The following is a 22,962-nucleotide window of genomic DNA, read 5'->3' as shown; positions in this document are numbered from 1 at the left end:
GGTAGTAGTGGTGGATTCATTTTGTACTGTGACCAACCCCCTTCCGCCGCAAATAAACGTAATTAATAAATGAGGACTTTATTTCCTTAATAAACAGCTTACACGATCTTCGAATAAATTAAATTCTAAGATAATCTTTGATTAAAGCACGAACTAAATACGCTAAAACGGTAGGAACAGTCTTCGGTTACGCCACGAGGTAATCAGGTGGTCTGTTTGAAGTACACGGCCTCAAAAACTCTTGTCCGCGCTCGTGGATCCACTTATTCGACACTGCAATACCAACATTACCACACAAACTCACTATATGTGTCCGCCTTACCCCATTTCGACCCCGTCAAGACGGGACAGGCGGCGTGGCGGGTCAACCTGTCGCCGTCACCGCTCGGGTGCAAGTTGTGCCAGAACGCAGCCGCCCCCTTTTTGGGCCACAGGGCGACACTTATAGCCGGGAAGACCGTGGCGCCGCCTTGCGCCACGTCGCTCATCTGCAACATTTGACGTTACACCTGTCAAATTTGACACTTCGACTTACGTAAAACAGGACCGTCGCGATGCGATTCCCCGTTCCTAGAGCTTTGAAAGCGTTCGTTTCTTCTTTCTGTGAAAAGAATCGAATTCAGGAGGGTCAAAACATCGGGAAAATCGTACCCTGGCGAAATCAAAGTGGGGCTCGTAGTGCCCCCCAATGCCGTAATTGACAACTTGCAGTTCCTCCGCTGTCGACATCGTCAGCCCCGTCATGTCGCTGACCCTCCGGGTCACGTCTGCGATGTATTTGTGTTCCTCTTCTTTGAGCCAGGCGGACTTGCTGATTCTGTAGTGGGCGGTTTCTAGCTCTCCAGTGTCGGTGTTCTGGACGGTGGCCCTCCTGAACTAAAGTGGGGGTGAGACAGTGGTGGCAACGTGGGACTAACCTACCCTCGGCTGGGCCAAGCGCTTGATGGTTGCGATTTCGCTGTCGGCTAGGACGTCGTGGAAAATGAAGATGTCGGGGCGGTGGTGCGCTTCCTCCACTTTGAAAGGGGCGAGGAGGAGGAAGGGGTGGTTCTTGTTCCAGTAGCGGCACTTCAACCTGGCTTTCTCCACCTCGGGGAGGGAGATTTCACCCCGGCAGAGTTGCTCGTAGAATTCGCGCCCATAAGGATCGGCCTTGCTCTACAAGAATGCCGCAAGTAAAAGGGGGCGCAACAAGAAATTATACTACCGGATCTGTATCAGCTACCGCTGCCCCATCATCTCCTTTCCTCTTATCGGTTACACCTTTCTGCAACTCATCTTCGTAGTACTCTTTGTTCCCCACCGCCCTCGGGTGCGCGGGGAAGATTTCCAACAGCTTGTTGGTCAAGTCTAGAGCCAAGGCAAGGTTTCCTGAAAGCGCCCCCGCCCCCCTTAGTACTTGTCAAACTGAAAAAAACCGCCACCAACCCTGTTTGTACGTGGAAAAGGCGAGATACTCCAAGATGTCGCTCCTGTCCACCGTCACGTTCGTCTCCCTCTTCAGTCTTGAGTCCGCCTCCCTCATCCACAACTGGGTGTGGTAGTAGTCGCCATTATTGTACGACTGCCGCCCCAATTCGAAACAGTCGGCGGCGGACAATTCCGAACTGTATTTGATCCCGTTCAGTTCGCCCCTCGCGAGGGACGACGTGTCCAAACGGTAAGTGTCCTGGAGGCGCGTCAAGGCCACGGCGGCTCCATTGAGGTCCTCCTCGGTGGGGAACTTCATGTTTTCTTTGATGTACGTTATGTTGGCTAAATAATCTGGAAAAGAGGCTCGTCTGACAACTTGACATGTTGACAGATATGCAACCAGTAATACACTCCAACACCAAGCGATAATGACGTTTGACAGCGGTGAAAATGAATGAATTCAAACAAAATCGTTTTACCTGAATTGACGTCCGTACTGATCAAGTTCTCGACTTCTTTCCAATCAGTGGTCAGTCTCTTGACCAACGTGTAAGCATTGATCGGATTGGCTACGTATAACTGCACGTCTTCAGCAGCCTTGTTGTACTGCTTCTTGTAAATGGCCGCGTATCTGCAAATCACACTCGTCACTCCACAATTAATAATCTGATTGTAACACCAACCTCTTCAGATAATTCAACTTTTCTTCTTCCGCCTTGATGTAGTGCTCCAGCGTGCTGATCAGGAGGGACTCGGTTTCCAAGAGGTCCTCCAGGTCGGCGAGCGCCGTGAACACCTCGCTCCTGACGGTACTCAGCGAGCAACAAAACACCAAAATCGCTTGCAACACGAACAAGGAACAAGTCTCCATTTTGTCCGTCTGGAAAAAAAGCAACAATCGTGAGGTTTCTTTCCGCCGGGTTGCACAAGAGTCAACAGTTTTTCAGGATGAAATCGCGATTTGTCGTGTTTATGTAAGATTAAGCGATGATGCGGTCCGATTGATTTTCTCTGTAGGAATCGAAGCTTCGACGGCGAGATCTCAACAATTTTTTTAACACTGACAGTCAGTTACGGTATTGGCGGCTGGAGGCGGTGTTTGTTTATGATGATGTGACATGCAAGGTCGCGTAGTGATTGCATCTCATCAGCATTCACATAATGCCAAGTGTTAGGTGTCAGATTTGAGCGAGCGAAATGTCTCGCAAGTGTGTCAAGTGAAGAAGAAAGAAATGAAGAAGAACGGTGTGTTGTTACTACATGGTTTAAGAAGAAAAGTGAAGACTCATGTGTAGTAAAGACTAAAGAAGAGTTATTTCTGTCTCTTGATTTAATTGTTAACTTCTTGTATCTCTGTTGGTTGCCAATTTATTTCCTTTGGTACTCTTGGAACATGCTTAATTGATTTGGATAATGATGTGGTCATTACATAAAATGCTATCCCACGAAAATTCTAATTAGTAGCTAATTTCTAATGGCATTTACCAATTTAATTAATAGTAAAAAACCAGCACGCCACTCACCAATCAAGACCGACAAAATCTCAAATCATCTTCTGATCAACCAATTACATAAATTCCCACCGCACCAGATGCACAATACTCCACCAACCTTCTAGATAATGTCATAAAATGTCTTCGAGTGGCGCAACAGTTAATTTAAATGTTATCCAAAAGTTTACACAGATTGTTATCGAAGACAAAGACCGCTGCGATTCTCCCAGAAGATGACACCTCACAATAACAATTTTTATGCAAATCCTATGACTTCCACAGCAACAATGGTTGGCGCAATCCACGATTTTAAACTTTACCTGGGATTTATTTAATTGGAGAGTGGGGCATCGATGGTGTTGATGTAAATGCAACGAGAATTAAACACCGAAACTGAGCGACAATAAAGGTTAATGACAGGGAACAAAACGAAAAGTAGCGATTTGTGAAGCGGCGAGGACAAGCAAATTGCAATGATGAGGATTTTTTGGGGAAAGATCGATGCAAGAGGTTCTGATAAAAAGAGGAATGATGCAGGAAGAGGTGTAATGTCAGATTGGCGCAACAAGATTTAACAGTTTTGTAATGAGGGGATTGTTGTAAGAAGGGGACACGCCGTTATCACTACGGAGATTTCTATGAAGTAATGATAATTCATTTGAAAGAACTATTTTCTATACACTTTTTGCTGTGGCTGCAGATTCAGGAGCAAAACCTGCTTACTCATTTATCTGGAATATTCCCCGACCATTTTTCCACTTTTGCCAACCAAAAGAAACCACTAACCCCTGGTGAAATTCTTCTGGAAGATTTCCGCAGCTTCCCGGATTCACACCTTCACTTTTTCGGCGTGACCTCTCCGTTATGCAACCGTTGCGACTTGACCTATCGTTTTTATTTTACGATTTCAGCGAGAATTAATGACATTTTGAAGATTCTCCGGAAATTTTGACCTCTCCGATTACGAAACCCAATTTCTCGCAGAAACCGCCGATCAGTTCTGACGAAGGCGCAATTATCGTGCGTTTTTTAACCTGATGGGAAGTTAATGATTTGTGCAATTCGCAATAACGTAACGATTTAACCGAGTGCGATTTGGGAAAAATCGGACGAGGAGGATTCACGCAGCGTGGAGATGGGTACAGCGATTGTAAAATTATTTTTGGGAACTGTGGCAGAACGGCTTCGTATTGAAGAAAATCTTGAAGAGTGTTAACAAGCGGCACAACTTGTACCGATTCCAACAGGGCACTTGGTACAGGAGGTCACTCACCACTTCCAAAAGCTTCAGATGGGGTTTGGTAATAAATTTGTACCATTTCGTACAAACTGTTTGATTTTGAGACGTCGACGTGTTGGACTTGACGGCTTTACATTTGGTGCACTTGTCGTAAATTGGGGTGTTCCGCAAGGACCAAATGTGGGACCTTTGTCATTTCGACATTTACAACTAGATGGTCAAAAGTTGTATAATTTTTTACTCACATGCGTACCTATGTCAAAACTTTAGTCAAAACACAATCTGCATCACACGATTTCTTCTTTATAAAACAACAGGTGATGTTATATTGGATAACTTTTTCCCAAAGCTAATATTAACTCATCTGTTGGTGTATTTAAACAACCTGAACAATGAAAATTGTTCGAGATAAATATGTTCTTCAAAAATAGAAAAAAAAGAGAAGAGACAATTTTTTGGCAATTGATTTCTCGCATTTTACTGAGTAGATTATGATTTTTTTCATTTCACGCTCAAGCGCCTTTGTTATTTTGATTGGACCGCAATAACGTTTGAAATAATAATTTTATTGTTGTGATATTGTTACGTTAAACATTTATCTTTGGCAGGTGTGGTGGGCGAGTGTCATAAATTTAAAATCATTTAATTACCGTTGAAAAACTTTTAAGTCGTGTATTTGTTAAATCTGTTAACAATAGCACACTGTATGGCTAGTTGCAGAGAAAGGTTACAATGAAAGCAACGGTTAAATAGTATGACAAGCTTTTGAAGAGCAGGGACAAGGTTTTTAGGTTGTTGGAAACAGTTGGCTAAATAGATACGAACACAATTGAATGACTGGCTCAAGGGGAACAAATCTAGAATTTAAAATGTTTGGATTAAAAAAACACATCTAGGATCTCTTTGTCTTTTCATTCAGGAAGTTAGAAGGAATTAAATCAGGTGACGAAGTAATCCAGCCAAAGTAAAATTTTGCTTACATTAATTGTAAGAGTAAAAAAGAAATATATACCTGGCACAAATCGATTTATTAGATCTTGATAGATATATTTGCACGGGAGAAAATACTCGGAAAATCGTTTAAATAATCACATATTATATCCCAAGTGCAAAATTTTTTATCGGAAATTTTTTTGCTAATGAACGAAAACATCCATAAATGAGTTCAGAAGACCTCGACTTCGTCTCGTGCTCTTATTTGATAATAATTGCTCTTCTGACTGAATAATTTATGGATGTTTGAGTTCATTAACAAAAAAATTGCCGATATTAAAATTTTGCACGAGGGGTATACGGCTGATTATTTCCTGAATAGAATGAAACCAAACGCATTATTTCCAATCCTTTTTATTCAAAATAATGTATTAAAAAAAATAATCAGGTACCGACATTTTTTATCAGATTATTGCACGTGCATTTTAGAGAAATTTTATTGGGTTATTTTTTGTTTTCTCGTTTTATTGGTCAATATTTGTCACGCAATTGGTTGCTAAACACATGAAGGAAATAATCTATTAAAAAAATCAAGATAAAACCTATTAAAATAAAGAAAAAAGATGAAGCAAAATTGTAACGGGTGTTCATTTAAATTTCCGGCCAAAGTTGGCGTTAAAGAGTCGATTGTGAACGCACCACTAGTGTAAAAACGTAAGATTCAAACAGCTGATCCGTGATCCGTAATCCGTTCACAATCGACTCTTCAACCGCGTGGCTCATAAAAAGACACATGTCTAAAAATTGTGAACAAATTCACAGCGTCTCGATGCTACAATAGCTATTAATATAACGAAAAGATTATGGGATTTATAATATGCGAGGATGTTGCCAGGTGACGAGGCGATTAGCCGAGTCACCTGCACAACGTCCGAGCGTTGTTTAAATCCCATAATTTTCGAGTTATATTTCAAGCTTTACACGTATTGTGTAATGTATTATGACTAACTAACGTATTATAAGTAACTAAGGAAGCTGAGTTATTCGAATATTATGGACTTCATAATTATCAATAGATGTGTAACATAAAGTGATCATAATCGTTAATGATACGATAAAGAAAATTTTAAAGCCAACTAGAAGTAATTGTCAATCATTGTCAATTTTTAATAACATGGAAAATTATAAAATTTTAATAATCATTGTTTTGCTATTTATTAAACAGTTAACAAAGAAGAACGAGATAGCAATTTTTAAAAACAGTTTTGTTTATTTATAATATTCACGATATTGATAAACAATCTTGGAGTAAATATTTATAGCACAATTTTACACAATTAAATCATATTTGGGTTTTTGGCTGTAAATTTAAAATAAATATCTACTTATGTATTTACTAAATAAATAAAATAATTGTTGCATTGTTCCGATATCTTCGTTATTTCTAGAGATATTTGGGTTATATCGGTAGGTATTTCTCCCCAAAGTTGGCGTTGAAGAATCGAATGTGAACGCACCACGGATTACGAATCACCTGTTTAAATCTAACCTCACTTCTTGCGTTGTTTGAGTTTTTACTCTGCAGACTGACGAGTGGTGCGTTCACAATTAAAGTCCCTAGACCGTGACAATTTTTAACATAACATAACCTGCTTTCTGGTGTCTTTCAATTCCGTTCCAACACTTGTTTTGTCGCTTGTTACCAAAAATAAGTCTTCTTCAAGACCACCTTTCCTTTATGATTGGAGTGTTTTTTGACTCGAACAAAAGCAAATATTTTTTGCGCCAAAATGGGGTTCATCGAAGAACACGAGACATTTATGATTGAACCTTACTTCCTTAACGACCAACAAGATAATAAATACGCTGTACGGGTATACGAAGCTCCAAAATGTCTTCACGAAATTGTTGAAAAATTAACTTTTTACTGTGATTGAGACACATTTTATAAACATATTCAGTTATGTGGCAAAATTATTTCGTGAAGGCGACAGCATTCGAAGAAAATCAGGAAGTGGTAGATTAACGAAACGAATCCCGTACACTGTTGAAAGTGTGAGACTATGAAAAGACAATGATCAACGATCTTCTGGATTTAACATTCTTTAGCGACGAAGCATGGTTTCACATCCCAGGATATTAGTCCACCTCGATCACCACTACTTCATTTCTTTTTTCAAAATTTATCCCATTTTTAAATAATCAATACACACAATTGCCAACTTAAAACAGAGAATTGGACAAGAATGTGTAAGTGTTTTACTAGAAATTTTCACTAGAGTATTCCAGAATATGAAATGTTGAGTTGACAACATTATTGTAAATTTTACACAAATTGTGTCAGTGAAAATTGTTATAAATAAATAATCCATTTTCGTCGTTCTAAAAAGTTTGAAATATAAAAACAAATTGTAAACCTAATCAAACATGTAATAGTATAATCTGTTTCAAAATCAAAAATCCACCACTTGTTGAATTATGTTGGCAGAAAAAAAGAAATCCCTAGAATAAGTTTCATTTTTTTTGGGTTGGCCCAACCTTCCGCCAAAATTTCACCTTCAGTTTGTCACAAATATCAAATTATAAAAATGCCTCGAAAAACAAGGAATTTTTTAACCGCTAAATTAAATTGAGCGCTCATTAAGTGCTTCGAAGAATTAAAAAAAAACGATGAACTACGACCAAAACGACTGTCAACAGTTTTATTTCATAACCCCACGTTTTTCTGACACTTCCAAACACAGTAAAAATAAAAGTTGGCGACGTTGTCGGTTGAATTTTCGAGGTAGAATGCAGTGTTGGTGGATTTTTGATTTTTAAACAAATTATAGTTCTTTTAACGAGTCCGTGTGTAAATTGGGCTTTTTTTGGCTCGTTTCACTTGCGTTTTAAAGGCCCACGAGTGCTAAAAAGAGCCCAATTTACAGACAAACGAGTTGAAGACGACGTTTTTTTGTTCGACGAGCCCCTTAGGTTCAAAATCTTTAAAATTAGCTTGACATTTCGTTTTGACAAGTTGTCAAATTTATCAAAATCCATTTACACAAAAGATTCTCAAATATCAAAGGGTATATTTTTTTATGACATTACAATCAGAATTTTTTTTTTAACAAAATCAATAAACAAATTATACCTTACCATTTGAAAAATAAATAGGTAGATTTCGTTTCCTGTATAATTTTTTGCATTTGGGTTATCAATAGCAAAGTTACAGCGTGAGCCGTTTTTTATACGAGAGCCTGTATAATAAAACAATAAATTATTTTTTTCATAATGTTATTATTACGATCCAGTTCGAATAACCAAAGCGCTCGAGCGTGAAATAAAAAATCATAATCTACGGGGTAAAAAAATATCAAAATAGTAGATTACGTTACGAGTTCAGAAAAGTGGAAGTTTACTAGACGAGCGTTAGCGAGTATTTAAATGCCATACGAGTCCAGTAAAATCACTTTTCTGACGAGGAGCGTATACTATTTTTTCGCATTTTAAAAATATTAAAATTTGTTCGTAAAGACGTTGAATACATATTACTCAAAATCGTACAGTCATGGTTGCTATGCTGTAAAGTGACCTATTATACTGTACGATTTTGAGTACTTACAGTGATATAGTTCATTACTGTACAAAATGCGAAATAGTTATTTATGGTATAAGTGGGTTATTTAAGATATTACCCACGAGAGATATTTGTAACCTACATACCTACCTACCTCGAGTGTGTAGTACTTAATAACCCACGTATACCATACAACGTTTTATCCAATATTCAAAATTTTTTAGATAATAACATTATTAATGAAAATCTGCTCCCGATGGGTTATGGTGCTAATGGTAACGTGGGTTTTGTATGTTATAACCCACGGTGCTAATGGCAACGTGGGTTATAACAACATACTAGTTATAGCCCAGTTTACTTAATTAAAACTAACTAGCAAAACACGAATATCGAATATTGGATAAACCATTTTTTCCTATTTCTAAAAAGCTTAAATTTATCTCGAACAATTTTCATTGTTCAAGTTGTTTAAATATACCAACAGATGAATTAACATTAGCTTTGAGAAAAAGTTATCCAGTACATACAGGGTGTTTCTGAAATAGGTGCATTAATTTTAACTGGTAATAGAACTCGTCAAAAGGAACAACTTTTCTATCTACCATTTTGCCGAAAAACGATGTTTAATTCAAAAAAAAAAATTGGAGAGATTTTTCACTAAAATAGCCTTACGCCACTAAATACTGCAATGGCTAATTGAGATCAGCGCTAATATGAAAAAAAAACGTCCATTTTCATCCAGAAAACGTGTTTTAACGCAGAAATCGAAATTCAAAGAAATCTACCCGTATAGCAAAAAATCCACTTCGTAAGAATCTGGTTGTTTCAGGTTTTTAGGCAGCTTAGTTTTGGAGATATGAACGGTTTTAGGAAAATCTTTCCGACTTTTTTAAGCCATTACGCAACGTTTTTCGCCAAAATGGCACAGAGAAAAGTTGTTCCTACTACCAGTTAAAATTAATGCACCTATTTCAGAAACATCCTGTATAACTGAAGTTTATCTGTTCTGAATCGAATAAATTTGTGGGGCAGATTGTGTTTTGGCTAAAGTTTTGAAATACGCATGTGAGTAAAAAATTATACAACTTTTGACCATCTAGTTGTAAATGTCGAAATAACAAAGGTCCCAAATTTGATTCTTGCGGAACACCCCAACTTGCGACAAATGCACCAGATTTGAAGCCGTCAAATCCAACACGTCGACGTCTCAAATTCAAACAGTTTGTACGAAATGGTACAAATTTATTACCAAACCCCATCTGAAGCTTTTGGAAGTGGTGAGTAACCTCCTGCACCAAGTGCCCTGTTGGAATCGGTACACGTTGTGCCGCTTGTCAACACTCTTCAAGATTTTCTTCAACACGAAGCCGTTCTGCCACACTTCCCAAAAACAATTTTACAATCGCTGTACCCATCTCCACACTGCGTGAATCCCCATCGTCCCATTTTTCCCAAATCGCACTCGGTTAAATCGTTACGTTATTGCGAATTGCACAAATCATTAACTTCCCATCAAGATAAAAAAACGCACGATAATTGCGCCTTCGTCAGAACTGATCGGCGGTTTCTGCGAGAAATTGGGTTTCGTAATCGGAGAGGTCCAAAATTTCCGGAGAATTTAATCTTCAAAATGTCATTAATTCTCGCTGAAATCGTAAAATAAAAACGATAGGTCAAGTCGCAATGGTTGCATAACGGAGAGGTCACGCCGAAAAAGTGAAGGTGTAAATCCGGGAAGCTGCGAAAATCTTCAAGAACACTTTCACCAGGTGCTTGATGGTTTCCTCTGGTTGGCAAAGGTGGTCGGCGAATATTCCAAGCGAGTGAACAAGTAGGTATTGCTCCTCAATGTCTAGAGCTACAGTCGTTTTCGACTCAAGTTTGTAAAATTAAAAAAGAATGCATCAATAGTAATAATGTCTTAAAAAATAAATCCGGCCTCGATGCCGTGCACCTTTTACGTGTCTCGTAAAGAAATAATGAAATCTCTTTGGAAAAAATAAATCAAAATTGAATTATCAAACTATCGGGTGTTCATTTAAATGTCCGGTCAAAGTTGGCGTTGAAGAGTCGATTGTGAACGCACCACTCGTGTGAAAACGTAAGATTTAAACAGCTGATCTGTGAGCCGTAATCCGTAGTGTATTCACAATCGACTCTTCAACGCCAACTTTGACCAGAAATTTAAATGAACACCCGATATGTAATAAAAAATATTATTTATGCAAAAAAATTGTCAAAATATATTTAATTTATTATCATATAATATGTAGTACGCCATTGATAATCCCACAATGGTGTCTCAACACCCACTTCAAGATAAATAAATATTCATGACGAAAAATTAATTACAAATTTCCCCGTTTCAAATACAACATTTATGCAACGTGACACATGCAAGTGTGACATTACTCCCAGTCATAATGATCGCATTGCGTTGTCCCCCTCATTATTGTGACACTCCGTATATTCCATAAAATTTAAGATAATAGACGAACGCGTAATCTCATTGGCAACGAGGTCATTTAAAACACTTAACTTCCTAGTATTGTTGACTGTTATTATACAACACAATTTCAAATGATAACATTTCGAAAAAGAAACGACACCCGTTTCTCTTTTCACACTAAGAGGGAAAATAACTAATAAGTTGGCACAGCTCATTTGCATCTAGTTATCCCTGAACTGCAACCACCACGGTGAAAATAAAAAATGACAATCGGGAGAAAGGTGAAAGTGGAGATGTTTAACACGGAGTTGGTAATTGAGAGTACAGGACCTGTGAATTGTCGCCTTTGAAGATTTTTTCTTGTTGGGTCAAGGCCACATCCATTTTATCCCATTAGAAGGATTGACTCTACATTACTCTTATTACAAGAACTTGACACGCAGTTTCAGGTTCGATCATAAATCATCAGAGAAATTTACATAATTTTCTTTGTGGTCGACCAGACACAAGAAAAATGTTTGTCGTGGTGTTGGTCGCCATTTTGAAAATGTCGTCCGTTGGGGCACATCTCGATTTTGACAAGAATGACAACTTTTGTGTCAAACTAGTGGTCGGAAGAGAATTCCAAAACGAAACGAGAGTGGTTGTGGTGAAAGACCAATCACAAGAGATTTACGTCCCGGAAGTTCCTGTCTACGTGGTTGGAGTAGGCAACTTCCAAAACTTCGAATCAAAAAACTTTGTTGTGTATGTGGAGGGCATCACAAATTTGAGACAATTGTTTGGGAGGTTTGACCCCAAAAGTAAGTACGTATTTGTGAGTGGGGGGTCACAAACACTCCAAGAAGTTTTTGATCTTGCCTACCAACACGAAATCACAAAATTGGTTGTGATAAGGGGTGGGACAATCTACTTCAGGAGCGACCCTTGCGACAGAACTGTCACAAACACCGCCGACTGCACCTACCCCAAAAACCTCTTCAGCAAGGTCCGAATCTTTCGTAGATGTCGAGTGAGAGTCGGTTTTGTGACTTCTCCGCCTTTCGTCACTAATCTCAGCGACCCCCTCATCCCCGGAATAATGGTATCGATGTTCGAGCTGATCGCACGGATGAGCGCGTTCACCATCGACTATCACAAACCCGACCCCTACGATCACGAACTCGTCTCGAACGGCACCCATCACAAACTCGCGTGGGCTTTAAAAACGCGCCAGATCGATGTAGCTTTGGGGCATCTCATGATGAACGACACCGTCTCCACGCCTTTCGATTTCGGTCCGGTCGTCTACAACGACAATCTGAGATTCACCGCCCCCAAGCCCAAGAAGCTCAAGTCCTACACGAAACTGTTCGTGGTGTTCAGGCTGGAACTGTGGAAGAAAATCTTCACCGGGATTGTGGTCATCATCGTGCTCTTCTACATCTTCTCTTTGTGTCAAGATTTCGAAAAGGCTGCACTCTCGGATGTGGTTTTTGACGTCTTCAGAGTGAGTATCGGAGGTGGAGTGAGTGTTTTGCCTTCGTGGGTCTCTCTCAGGGTGCTGTTGGTTTTCTACTCGCTCTTCTCGTTGAGTATGGACTCGATTTATCTGGGCAATCTGAGCAACATCTTCGCTCACACTTCCTACGACGTTAAAGTGGATAGATTGGAGAAGATTCACGGTACCAGTCTCAAATTTGAAGTGAACTGGCAGGTAGAAAGACTGTATCTCCTCACGTACGTCCTGCGAGGAATGCCAACAGCCAAAGATCGCCTCTTCATCCGAAACGATACCCAGGTGTGGATGTTGAACCACACAGCACTGGCCAAAGACAACGGCACCTGCATCTTCAAGTCGCTCCTTGAGACCCACCCTTCGGAAACCACCCTACTCGACCACTTCAGCGTCGTCACCGGCTACCTCTCGCTCTTCGTCACTTTCTACATCCGCAACGACACCCACATCGCCGAGACCGTGACCTACTGGGGTCGCGAGATTGTCGAAAGGGGTCTCCCCGTGAAGTGGTTCGAAGAGGCGAAACGCAGCAACGTGAGGCACTCCATCCTGCCGGAAGAAGAAGATAAACTCGTGGTTCTCAAACTGGCGCATTTCGAGGAGAGCTTCAGGGTTTTGTTGGGGGGGTACGCGCTTGGAGTTGTTGCGCTACTCCTGGAGTTCGTCTTCCTTTGGTTGGGGAAGATGGGGTTGGTGCGGAGGGTCCAAGACAACTTGGTGTTCTTGGTAGGGCTGCTGAAGCCTCCCAAGACGACGAAGAGAGCTGGTTGAGTCTTCGCGTTCACCTTGACTCTAGGTTTAGCATAGATGGTACGATTTTTCTTATCGGAAACACGACAGTGTGATGTAATTGTTTTGCAACATTCACTAACAAGATTTAATGCGCAATTGTGTATTTGTGATTTGTAGTTTGTTGTGTAATCAATAATTAATTGTTTTTATGTAGATTGTAAGTAGTAGGGTGTTCAATTTGAGAATAAAAAGGTTATAAAACTTGAGAGGTAATAAACTGGCGACAAATTCGAAGGAGTTACAATTGTGTTCAAATAAAAATATTAAATATAAATAACAACAATTCGACAATGGATTGATAAATGTCTGAGAGCGCTCTGCAAGATTAGAAATATTTGAATGGGAACTGCAAGTAGAGAAGTTGCAACATCAGTGCAATTAATCATTGATAATTCTCATCTGGGGAGCTAAAAATAAACTTCAATCTTCAAAGGAAGTTGAGCGGCTGGAAGCCTTGAAATAATTAAATGGATAATTGAGATTTCTTGTAAAAAAAATGTGAAAGTTATTTTCGGCAAAACTAGTTGTTAAAGCTTTTGGAAGCCAATGTGTTTACGGTACATTAAAAAAATTTGGTGGGTTTAAAAGGAAACAAATCCTCGGTGCGCCCCAGGGAACGACTGTGAATCCTCTACTTGTGTTATACAGGGTGTTTCTAAAATAGGTGCATTAATTTTAACTGGTAATAGAACTCATCAAAAGGAACAACTTTTCTCTCTGCCATTTTGGCGAAAAACGTTGCCTAATGGCTTAAAAAAGTCGGACAGATTTTCCTAAAACCGTTCATATCTCCAAAACTAAGCTACCTGAAACAACCAGATTCTTACGAAGTGGATTTTTTGCTATACGGGTAGATTTCTTTAAATTTCGATTTCTGCGTTAAAACACGTTTTCTGGATGAAAATGAACGTTTTTTTCATATTAGCGCTGATCTCAATTAGCCATTGCAGTATTTAGTGGCGTAGGGCTATTTTAGTGAAAAACCTCTCCAATTTTTTTTTGGAATTAAACATCGTTTTTCGGCAAAATGGTAGATAGAAAAGTTGTTCCTTTTGACGAGTTCTATTACCAGTTAAAATTAATGCACCTATTTCAGAAACACCCTGTATAATATAGTATTTTCGATCGCTGCCATTTTATTTTTGGCCTACGATAAAGTACAAAAACGTTTCATTCATTTTTTTTCTTGAACAATAAAATCGCAAAATACCTCCATTTCCAATCGCTGCATTGTTCTCTTCCATTAAAAACGATCATTAAACACGAATAAAAAAAATTGAACATGCGACTGCATTTTTCAATAATCCGTACGAAATTGCAACAATAAAACGGTGATTAACAAAAATTCCACTCGAGCGGAGGAAAATCTTTTTAGCTGATCACGCACTAGTCTACTGATTAAAAATAAAAATTAGTTCGTTTCACGAATAACTAACCCTTGGGGCGTCATCTTTTGTGGTGAGATGGTAAATGTGCGATTTTTTGCACTCAGATAAACAATAGAGTCACGTTATGGACGCCTAATGGAATAATTTGTTTAGATAGGAATTTTATACAAAACGTGTGTCTTCCCGATAATAAATGGAAAGCGGTGAAAGTGTGGCATCGTCGGCCTACAATGAAATACCAATTTTGGAAAATAAAAATATCGGTGAAATAATCACAGCGAGTACCAGATGTGCACGTAAAATATTCCAATTTTCAGTTCGGAAGATTTTAATTTGATTGTTACGCCAGACAAAAGTTGTAGTGAAAATAATCATAAAAAAGTAAATGCTGGAAAGAAGTTAAAAAAAATGAAACAAATTAGTTGAGAATTGACGATTTCACAAGAGATTTAACGTTAGTGGTTGGTATTGTTGCAAATTCGTAAATCGAGCAATTAGTTTAACATAATGTGTGATTCCTGGAGTTTTTATTCTTGTACGGTCAAGGTCACATCTATTTTGTCATCTCATTAGAAAATTGATTCTCCATTAGTCTTATTACCAAGAGAGGTTAAGAGTCGGGTTCCGGTTAGGTAATAAATCACGAAAGAAATTTTCGTAATTTTGTTTTAGTTCAATTCAAACAGTAAAAATGTTTGTTCTAGTGTTGGAAGCAATTTAGAAGCAACTCTTTTAGTTGGGATGAAGGAGGAATAAAGAGGTACCGCAATGAAATAAATATGGAGTTAACAATGAGTTTATAAACCTTCACGGTCACAAATTTATCTTGAAGATATTTGTCATAAACTGGCACATTTGATATGTAAGTATGTAATTGTTTTTTTTTTGCAGATTTTGCAACGTTGATAAAAATGGAAACAGGAAGATGAAAACCGCCTGTGATGTTGTCGTGACATCACAAATTATTCAAGTTAAAACGAGCAATAGAAATCTGGTTTGGTCTTTTAAACTTAGTACGACAAAGGAACAAAACATACTCATTTTAAAGATATACAGGATGTATCTGAAATATGTGTGTTAATTTTAACCAGAGAAAGAACTCGCCAATTCATGAAACTTTTCTCTATAACATTTTTACGAAAAAGCATTACAAATTGAATTAAAATTTAGAATAAATTAGTCATCAAAGTGTATACCCGCCTATGGGTAAGAGCAAACATTTTCTGTTGCAAGAGAAACGGAACCTTGCGAGAAAGTTACATTGTTATAAAAAAAAAAAAATAAACAATTACATATGATTAAAATTTTTATGGTTACAAAAAATAGAGACTAGACACACAAAACGACTCGTTTGGTAAAAATTGGGGCACAAAAAACCTTGGAATACTTTTGCGAATTTTGCAAAATGTTACAGAGAAAAGTTTCATAAATTGGCAAGTTCTTTCACTGGTTAAAATTAACACACCTATTTCAGATACACCCTGCATACAATGAGAAATACAGGGAGTGTGGTGGGTAGGGAGAAAGTTTGGAGCCTGGCGCTTGCGAATAACTTGGTGATAGTGGCAAAGAGTGAAAGAGAAATGAAAGAAATGATGAAGAGCCTGACAAAGTATGTGAGAAAGAAAAAGTTGGAACTGAATGTTGAGAAGACGAAAATGATGGTGTTCAACAAGAAAAAGTGGACGAATGAAGAGAATGAGTGGAAGTGGGAAGGACGTTAAATAGAATGAATAAGCGAGTTCAAGTACTTGGGTTACAGGTCCAACAAAAGGGCCACGGGCAAGGCCCACATCAGAAAGATAGTGAGGAAGGCAAATAAGGCAGTGGGATGTGTATTGTATGAGGAATAGGAGAAAGAAAGTGGGAGATTGATGATATTTGGTAGAGAGTATACTGATGTACGGGACAGAGAATTGGGGATGGAAGGAACAAGAGGAGGTAGTAAAAGTGCAAGAAAAAAATTTGAGGTGGGTGCTAGGACTGGACAGAGAAACGCCAGGTTACATAGTGAGGGAAGAGTGCAAGAGGAGTAGGCTGAGAGTGAAACCGGTAAAGAGAGCGGCAAAGTTTGAGGAGAAAATGGATGGAAGGGAAGAGTGCAAGATACTGATGGAATGCTACAGAGAAACGGGTATGCCAGCGAAGACGTGGAAAGATTGAGAGCAAAAGGAAGATGGATGAATGTATAGTTGAGTAAAAGGGACAAAGACACGGACAAGCAAGAAAGAAGGGAGATAATCAAAGGATCAAGGTACAACAGGGATTATGAGAGGTGTATGACAGGAAATTCCGGAGTACCTGGGGGGAGAGACTTCAAGAGAGAGAAAAATGATGGCGAGATTCAGATGTGAGAACGAGGAGAGAGAAAACAGGTATTGGATGGAAGGAGAGGAAAGAAGGTGCAGAATGTGCAATGGATGGAGCGAAATGAGAGAGAAGGATGGAAAGGAACGGGGAGATATACTGCATGAAGACGGAAGGGAGATAAGATCGATGAAAGAGATATGGACGAGGAGGGAAAAGTTAGAGAAGGAGAGGGGTTGGTATAGGAATTAAAAACGTTACTTAAGTATGGAAATAGAAATTTTTGGAATTGTTATTTTATGTTTAGTTAAGTTTATGTGTATATATTTCAACTATAGAGGAAAATAAAGCATTAAAGAAATATGTACAGGGTGATTCACGAGGAATAATGAGCCTGACCAAATTCTCGATGCATCCAACATTACATTTTCGCAACTTATTTTGCGAAACTTTTTTAAAAAATTACAATTTTGATCCAGGATGCCTATCAATCATTATCATTGTCAATTTTTGACATTTTAATAACGAACAGAACGTAAAAATTAAATGAATCAGTTAAGGAGACGTTCAAAATGCTCCCCACCACTGGCATCGCTGGCGTTACAGATCTACAGGGTTATTATAAATGATTGTAGTCCAAGTAGCGTAAAAACTGAATGTAAAATTTATGGTTGCCGCTCCATATAAAAAACATCAAAATGATGTGAATAAGTGAGTACACACCGTTCACACGGAAGTTAAATTGGGTGCAAAACTACTCAACATCTTTAGAATTGGTTGCAAAACAACTCAATATTTTTGGATTCAATCGTTCATTAAAAAAAAACATTCTCACCACGGCACTTTTCACCTAAAAAATGACAGTGACAGCGTCAAAAATTGACAGTTCACATGAAACCGGCAAAAATTTCATAACATGGACATCCCTGCTTCGACTACAATCATTTATAATAACCCTGTACAAGCGACAGTTATTCTCTACTGTTGATAGCTGTTTGGTAGACACGCTCTTTGGCCATTCCCCATAAAGAGTAATTTAGTGGAGTTATTCGCGTACACAGTGTCTAAATAGCGTCTCACATCTCGGTGGAAATGAGGGGGTGCGGCCATCCTGTTGGAGCCACATGTTTTGTCTTCTGTGTAAATCTACTCCTCCAACAAAATTAGCAGAAGTTTTTACAGAAAATTTAAATATAGTAGACCGTTTCTTCTTTCGCAAAAAAATTGTCCTATAATTTTTTTCCCACCAAACATTTGTAGAATAAACCGTCTGGAAGTGTCTTTCGCAAATCCAGCGAGAGTTATTCTGGGCATAACTAATAGTGACGATTATGTTTGTGTACATCCCCATTGTTGCTAAAAGATGCTTCATCACTGAAAATCACATTTTCCAAATTTTTTTGATCATAAATGATTTGTAAGCCCTCGGACCAACGTGATATGATAAGGATGAAACTTATTTTCATTGGCAATTCTGCAAACAGAAGACTGGCTAATGCCTACCCTTTTTGCCACTTCGCGTTGCCCCACATGTGGTTCCTCCTCAAAAATTTGAAGGATTGCTATTTCGTGTTCCTCATCCGTGGCTACCCTTTGCTTTGATAACTTCACGGGAAGCCAATTAGGTGTCAACTGACCCTCCAATTCTTAAAAATCATGTCAGAAGGGGCTCTCCTTTCGGGGAATCGCTGGGCATAAACACGGGCAGCAATAATAGTTATTTGTATCACAAGGCCAGAAACTGCACGTTTGCGAGCATGAGTACGTTTGCAGTACGAGTCGATAGACGAGTATTGTAAGTACGAATGCTCGCAAAACAGTTTCTGGACGTGTGATAGACAAAATTTTTCATGCCGACTTCTGCGGATTTTTGTTAAATGGAAGTTAAAGCACTTGTTTTAATAATTGGTATTAGGGACTATTTTTGTGTTGGCAACACTTACATTTAAACATTTAAATTTTAAAATCAACATCGCTCTTGTTTCCTGACATTTATTAAATTTAATTAATTTGTTTTGTTTTTGACATTTTCCTGAAACATTTGTTGTAATAAATACACCAGCCCATATTCAAGAAGTGGCTCGAAACGTAATTTTAATTAATTAATTTTAGTTAAATATTGCTTCTTTGTAGTTTGTACGTTGTTATAAATAGAAAAACATTTTTAACGAGCCATCCACAGAACAAACATTGACGTTTGATAGAATTCTGATAACAAATGCCAACCGAAACCGATGACAACTCAAAATCCCTACTTTTAGCCGGACTAGGCCGGCAATGCATGTGTTTCTGGACGATTTCGAGATCTGTAATTTACCAAATACCGGCCGGAGGCACGAAAAAAACATTTATTTAGAAGTTGTCAAAAGTTTAGGTGTAATAATTAAATGACTATCACAAAACCATCGCAAAAATGTAATGTAAATTCGTACAACTTGTCAGTCAGTTCTTTAACTTTATTTTAAAATCGCGACGATCACAAACTAAACTCAAAGGACTCGAGCAATTTATGTGAAATACTCCATTTGGACATTACAAGACATTCAATCTAGCACATTAAGAGAATTTGGGCAAGGACAAGAGAAAGATATTCAAAAAATTCAATTAAGAAAATAAAATAATCTTAACGAAATAGGCAATTGCCGGTATAATTTGTTTTTGTGAATACATACATAATTATTGTTATCGAAAAAATTAATTACTTGAAGACTTAAAATCAATCAATATCTCGTAAATTCATTACAACGCAATCCGCCAAATAATCATTGTTTTTTTTTTAATTCTCTCTTGTAGTCGGCAATTTTCCGCTCTGCGGATGAATAAACGCGGATGTAACAAACTCATCTGGCGGTTGCAACGAAATTGTTGTTATTATTTGTTGATTATCGTGATTATCACAATGAAAATGTGATTAGTGCCGCTGTTAACACCGCGTGCGAGATTTCCAATGGAGTGTGAGATCCGGTGGGACGCAAAAATCATTGTCTCCCCGTTAATAAATCCTTGATGGCATTGCTTCTTTGCACGTGGTTGGTAAAATCATTACCGATGCGGCAATTATCGATAAAGTCTAATTACCGTGAAGTTTACATTTTGATTTGTTGTGCTTTGTCTTCGACTCAAATTACGAACAGTATTGTTCTGGAAGCGTTCAATCATTCCAAATTTCACTCAAGGGTGACACCATTTTCTTCCATTTATTGTATCGTCCCAAACGAAATCGTCACAAACTATTCAAAAAGAAAATTATCTGGTTTTACAAAAAAGCTTCAAAATATCTTTCAAAAATCCAGTAGGATTGTTTACAACTTGTCAAATGTTGCCAAAGATGGTCTCAAAAACTTGCACTTTTGGTTTTCAATTGCAGCACGACGTCCACAAAAATTTATATCACAAACTAATCACAAACTCGCCTTCACCTTTATTTTTTATTAATTCAACCAAAAATTTAGTAATGTTTGTTATTCAGTCTTTAGAATAAAGTAAACATTAAAATACACTTAATAGAGAATTTAAAGAAAATAAACAAACAAAATCACTTTCATGTGAAAACATACACAATGATCACAAACTCGCCGAAACATTCACAAACTCACTCATGTAATTACTTTCAACACTACTATAAATGTAGCATTTTTGGCAAATATGAATACAGACAGTTTGTTGGTGTGACTGATAAATTTGATTTTTAATTTAATATTTAATGTCATCGTATCAGTATAAATCAATTTTAACGACAATTGAGAGTAATCGATATGGAACAATCACACCGATCGAGGGCCAAGCAAATTGTTTAAATTAATAACCGACAACAAGATGTTGCACAACAAGTCAAAGATTACTAATCCAGTGAACCCACCATCCCACTTAAAATAATTATTGTAACATGTGAGGCCGGCGATAACATTAAATCTGCTATCACAACTGGAGGAAGTACACATCACGTACGCACCAAGAACTAATTCGCTTGCGTAATGCTACTCAGAAGCTGTGTTTTATCAATCAAAATTCCTACCGCAACAGCAAAAACCAAAATAAATGTCGACAAGAATGCTCCAGAAATAGAGCACTGAGCGGTGAATAACTTATGATGCGACTGCCGACCGCTTGATTGGTCCTAATCATAACAAACGAGCATCAATATAGGGCGACGACTCCAGATCTAGACAAGTGACAGCGTCGCAGCCTTCTCGATTGTTCTTCATTTGTTCCCGTGAGCCAAACCGACTGTCACATTTGACAGATGCGTTATCTCGACGCAACCCACCCCGTTGGTGGCAAAGCTCCAAGCTCCACCCCGACCGGTCTACTCACCTCTTCGTCGGTCAGATGACCATATCAGGATGCAGCACGGGACACGATCACTCACTTTTGCCGGCAGCGTCGGACTGGTCCGCAATGAGTAACACCGATTTTATTATATGTACCATGTGTTCGCACCAGTCGACATGTGTTCCGAAATAACGCCGATTGTTTATGTTGTTGTGGAGGTGCGGCCATCTGGTGGATGGTTTGCGGTTGGACGGAGCGCCCCAGAGTGGGTGGGCGGCATCTGGCGGCGGCGACGGGCGGCCGGAGGCGGGGACGGTGCAGGTGGCCGTCATCAGAAGTGGGATGCGCGCAAGATGGCGCCGAAGGAAGAGAGGATCGGATAGGCAACATACAATACACGGAAGTGGCGAAAGTTGCCTGGAAATTTCTTTTTACAATAGGAAAAGAACTTATTAATAAAATTAACAATACTAAACAATAGTTAAGGCAATTAACTATATTTGTCAACTGCAAGTTAGTCTATTGGAGGTTAGATCACTTAAAAATGTTTATTTGACAACCGCCATATTTAAACTAGCGCTGCCAAATGAACCGCGATAGATGTGAAGTACTTAGGTTTCATTTAATTTTTTATTTTGTTGATCGCACTCATGTGTCATGTTTGAAATTCGAGACCAAGTTGTAAAAATGCAAGTGAAACAATACAAAAAATTATTTCATCATGTGGGGTTTTAGCACAGGTGTGACAGGTGGTTATGAATGCCAGCATGATGGAGTTGCTAAATTAATACACTCCCATTTACCAATAAATTACAAGCTAAAGAAAAATGACAAATAATAATAGTAGATTATATCGCGCGTTCAAATGAAATCCTGGGCTGGGAAGATGTTGGAAACCGTCAATTGTTGTGCTTTTTTAAAGCGTAGATTCATTGGAGCATGTTGACAGCTAACCTAAAATTTAGAGCCAAAAAATTTTTCTTTTTTTCTTTCTTTGCAATGTTTTACATCAAAAATAGAATAACGTAACGATTCCTATTCTCGAAGCAAATATCTAAGGGCACCCTTTGCTGAAAACAAACATGTTCAATTATGTCCCGATTAAACATAACAAATGTCATTCGTGTCAAACGGCGGGAAATTCAAACTTTACACTGTTCTAAACGGTTTAATTTTTCCAACGCCTACGCAGCCCAGGATTTCATTTGAACGCCCGATACCTATTAGTGAGAATTTTTGTGCTAAGCAGAATTTGAAGACCGAGACGAAGTCGAGGTCGACAACTGAGTGAAGCACAAAGACCCTCTGTTTGTAGAATTGGGTTATGTCCGCATGTTAAGCTAACTCTCAGAACTTGCAATAGATTTTTAGGTCATTAGTTTCCAGGTAATGCGGAATAGAAATGCTTTCGTTTCGTTACTAGAAGCTAAATATAGGTATGTTGCTTCGAAACAAAAATCTGAAACCGAATCTGCTTCACGGTCACATTAGACGCATTTTGCTTAAAAAAGTAATTTTCCTTTTAAACCAAAAACAATATGCGAAAACTTTTTTATCTTGAAGCGGTCGAAAATGGCGCCTTTATGTATCTCTATAGAGACGGTTAAAGCGTCTTTTT

The 22,962-nt window shown here is 38.4% G+C and overlaps 2 protein-coding genes across 4 annotated transcripts; one reads left to right on the top strand and one right to left on the bottom strand.

The window, feature by feature from the left end:
* Positions 1–62: 62 nt before the first annotated feature.
* Positions 63–21,548, bottom strand: PH4alphaEFB (prolyl 4-hydroxylase subunit alpha-1). Of its 3 annotated transcripts, none has more exons than XM_069056711.1 (10): positions 21,387–21,548; positions 2,097–2,293; positions 1,893–2,044; positions 1,429–1,788; positions 1,208–1,371; positions 922–1,158; positions 652–876; positions 536–601; positions 323–488; positions 63–273 (listed from the first exon to the last, which is right to left on the bottom strand). In XM_069056711.1, the coding sequence occupies exons 2-10, from the start codon at positions 2,282–2,284 to the stop codon at positions 188–190; spliced, it is 1,644 nt and encodes a 547-aa protein (XP_068912812.1). In that variant the 5' UTR covers positions 2,285–2,293; positions 21,387–21,548; the 3' UTR covers positions 63–187. The 3 variants fall into 3 exon arrangements, with proteins under 3 accessions (XP_068912812.1, XP_068912814.1, XP_068912813.1); XM_069056713.1 differs by having other exon boundaries at positions 1,429–1,764; XM_069056712.1 differs by lacking the exon at positions 21,387–21,548 and adding an exon at positions 3,025–3,184.
* On the top strand, positions 11,802–13,766 carry LOC138137362 (uncharacterized). The gene has a single exon (XM_069056714.1). The coding sequence runs from the start codon at positions 12,169–12,171 to the stop codon at positions 13,354–13,356; it is 1,188 nt and encodes a 395-aa protein (XP_068912815.1). The 5' UTR covers positions 11,802–12,168; the 3' UTR covers positions 13,357–13,766.
* Positions 21,549–22,962: the final 1,414 nt, after the last annotated feature.

The sequence above is a fragment of the Tenebrio molitor genome, chromosome 8, assembly GCF_963966145.1.
Source record: "Tenebrio molitor chromosome 8, icTenMoli1.1, whole genome shotgun sequence".
In the NCBI taxonomy this organism is placed as follows: Eukaryota; Metazoa; Arthropoda; class Insecta; order Coleoptera; family Tenebrionidae; genus Tenebrio; species Tenebrio molitor.
Note: the sequence above shows the minus strand (reverse complement) of the source record. Positions and strands in the feature narration are given on the sequence as shown.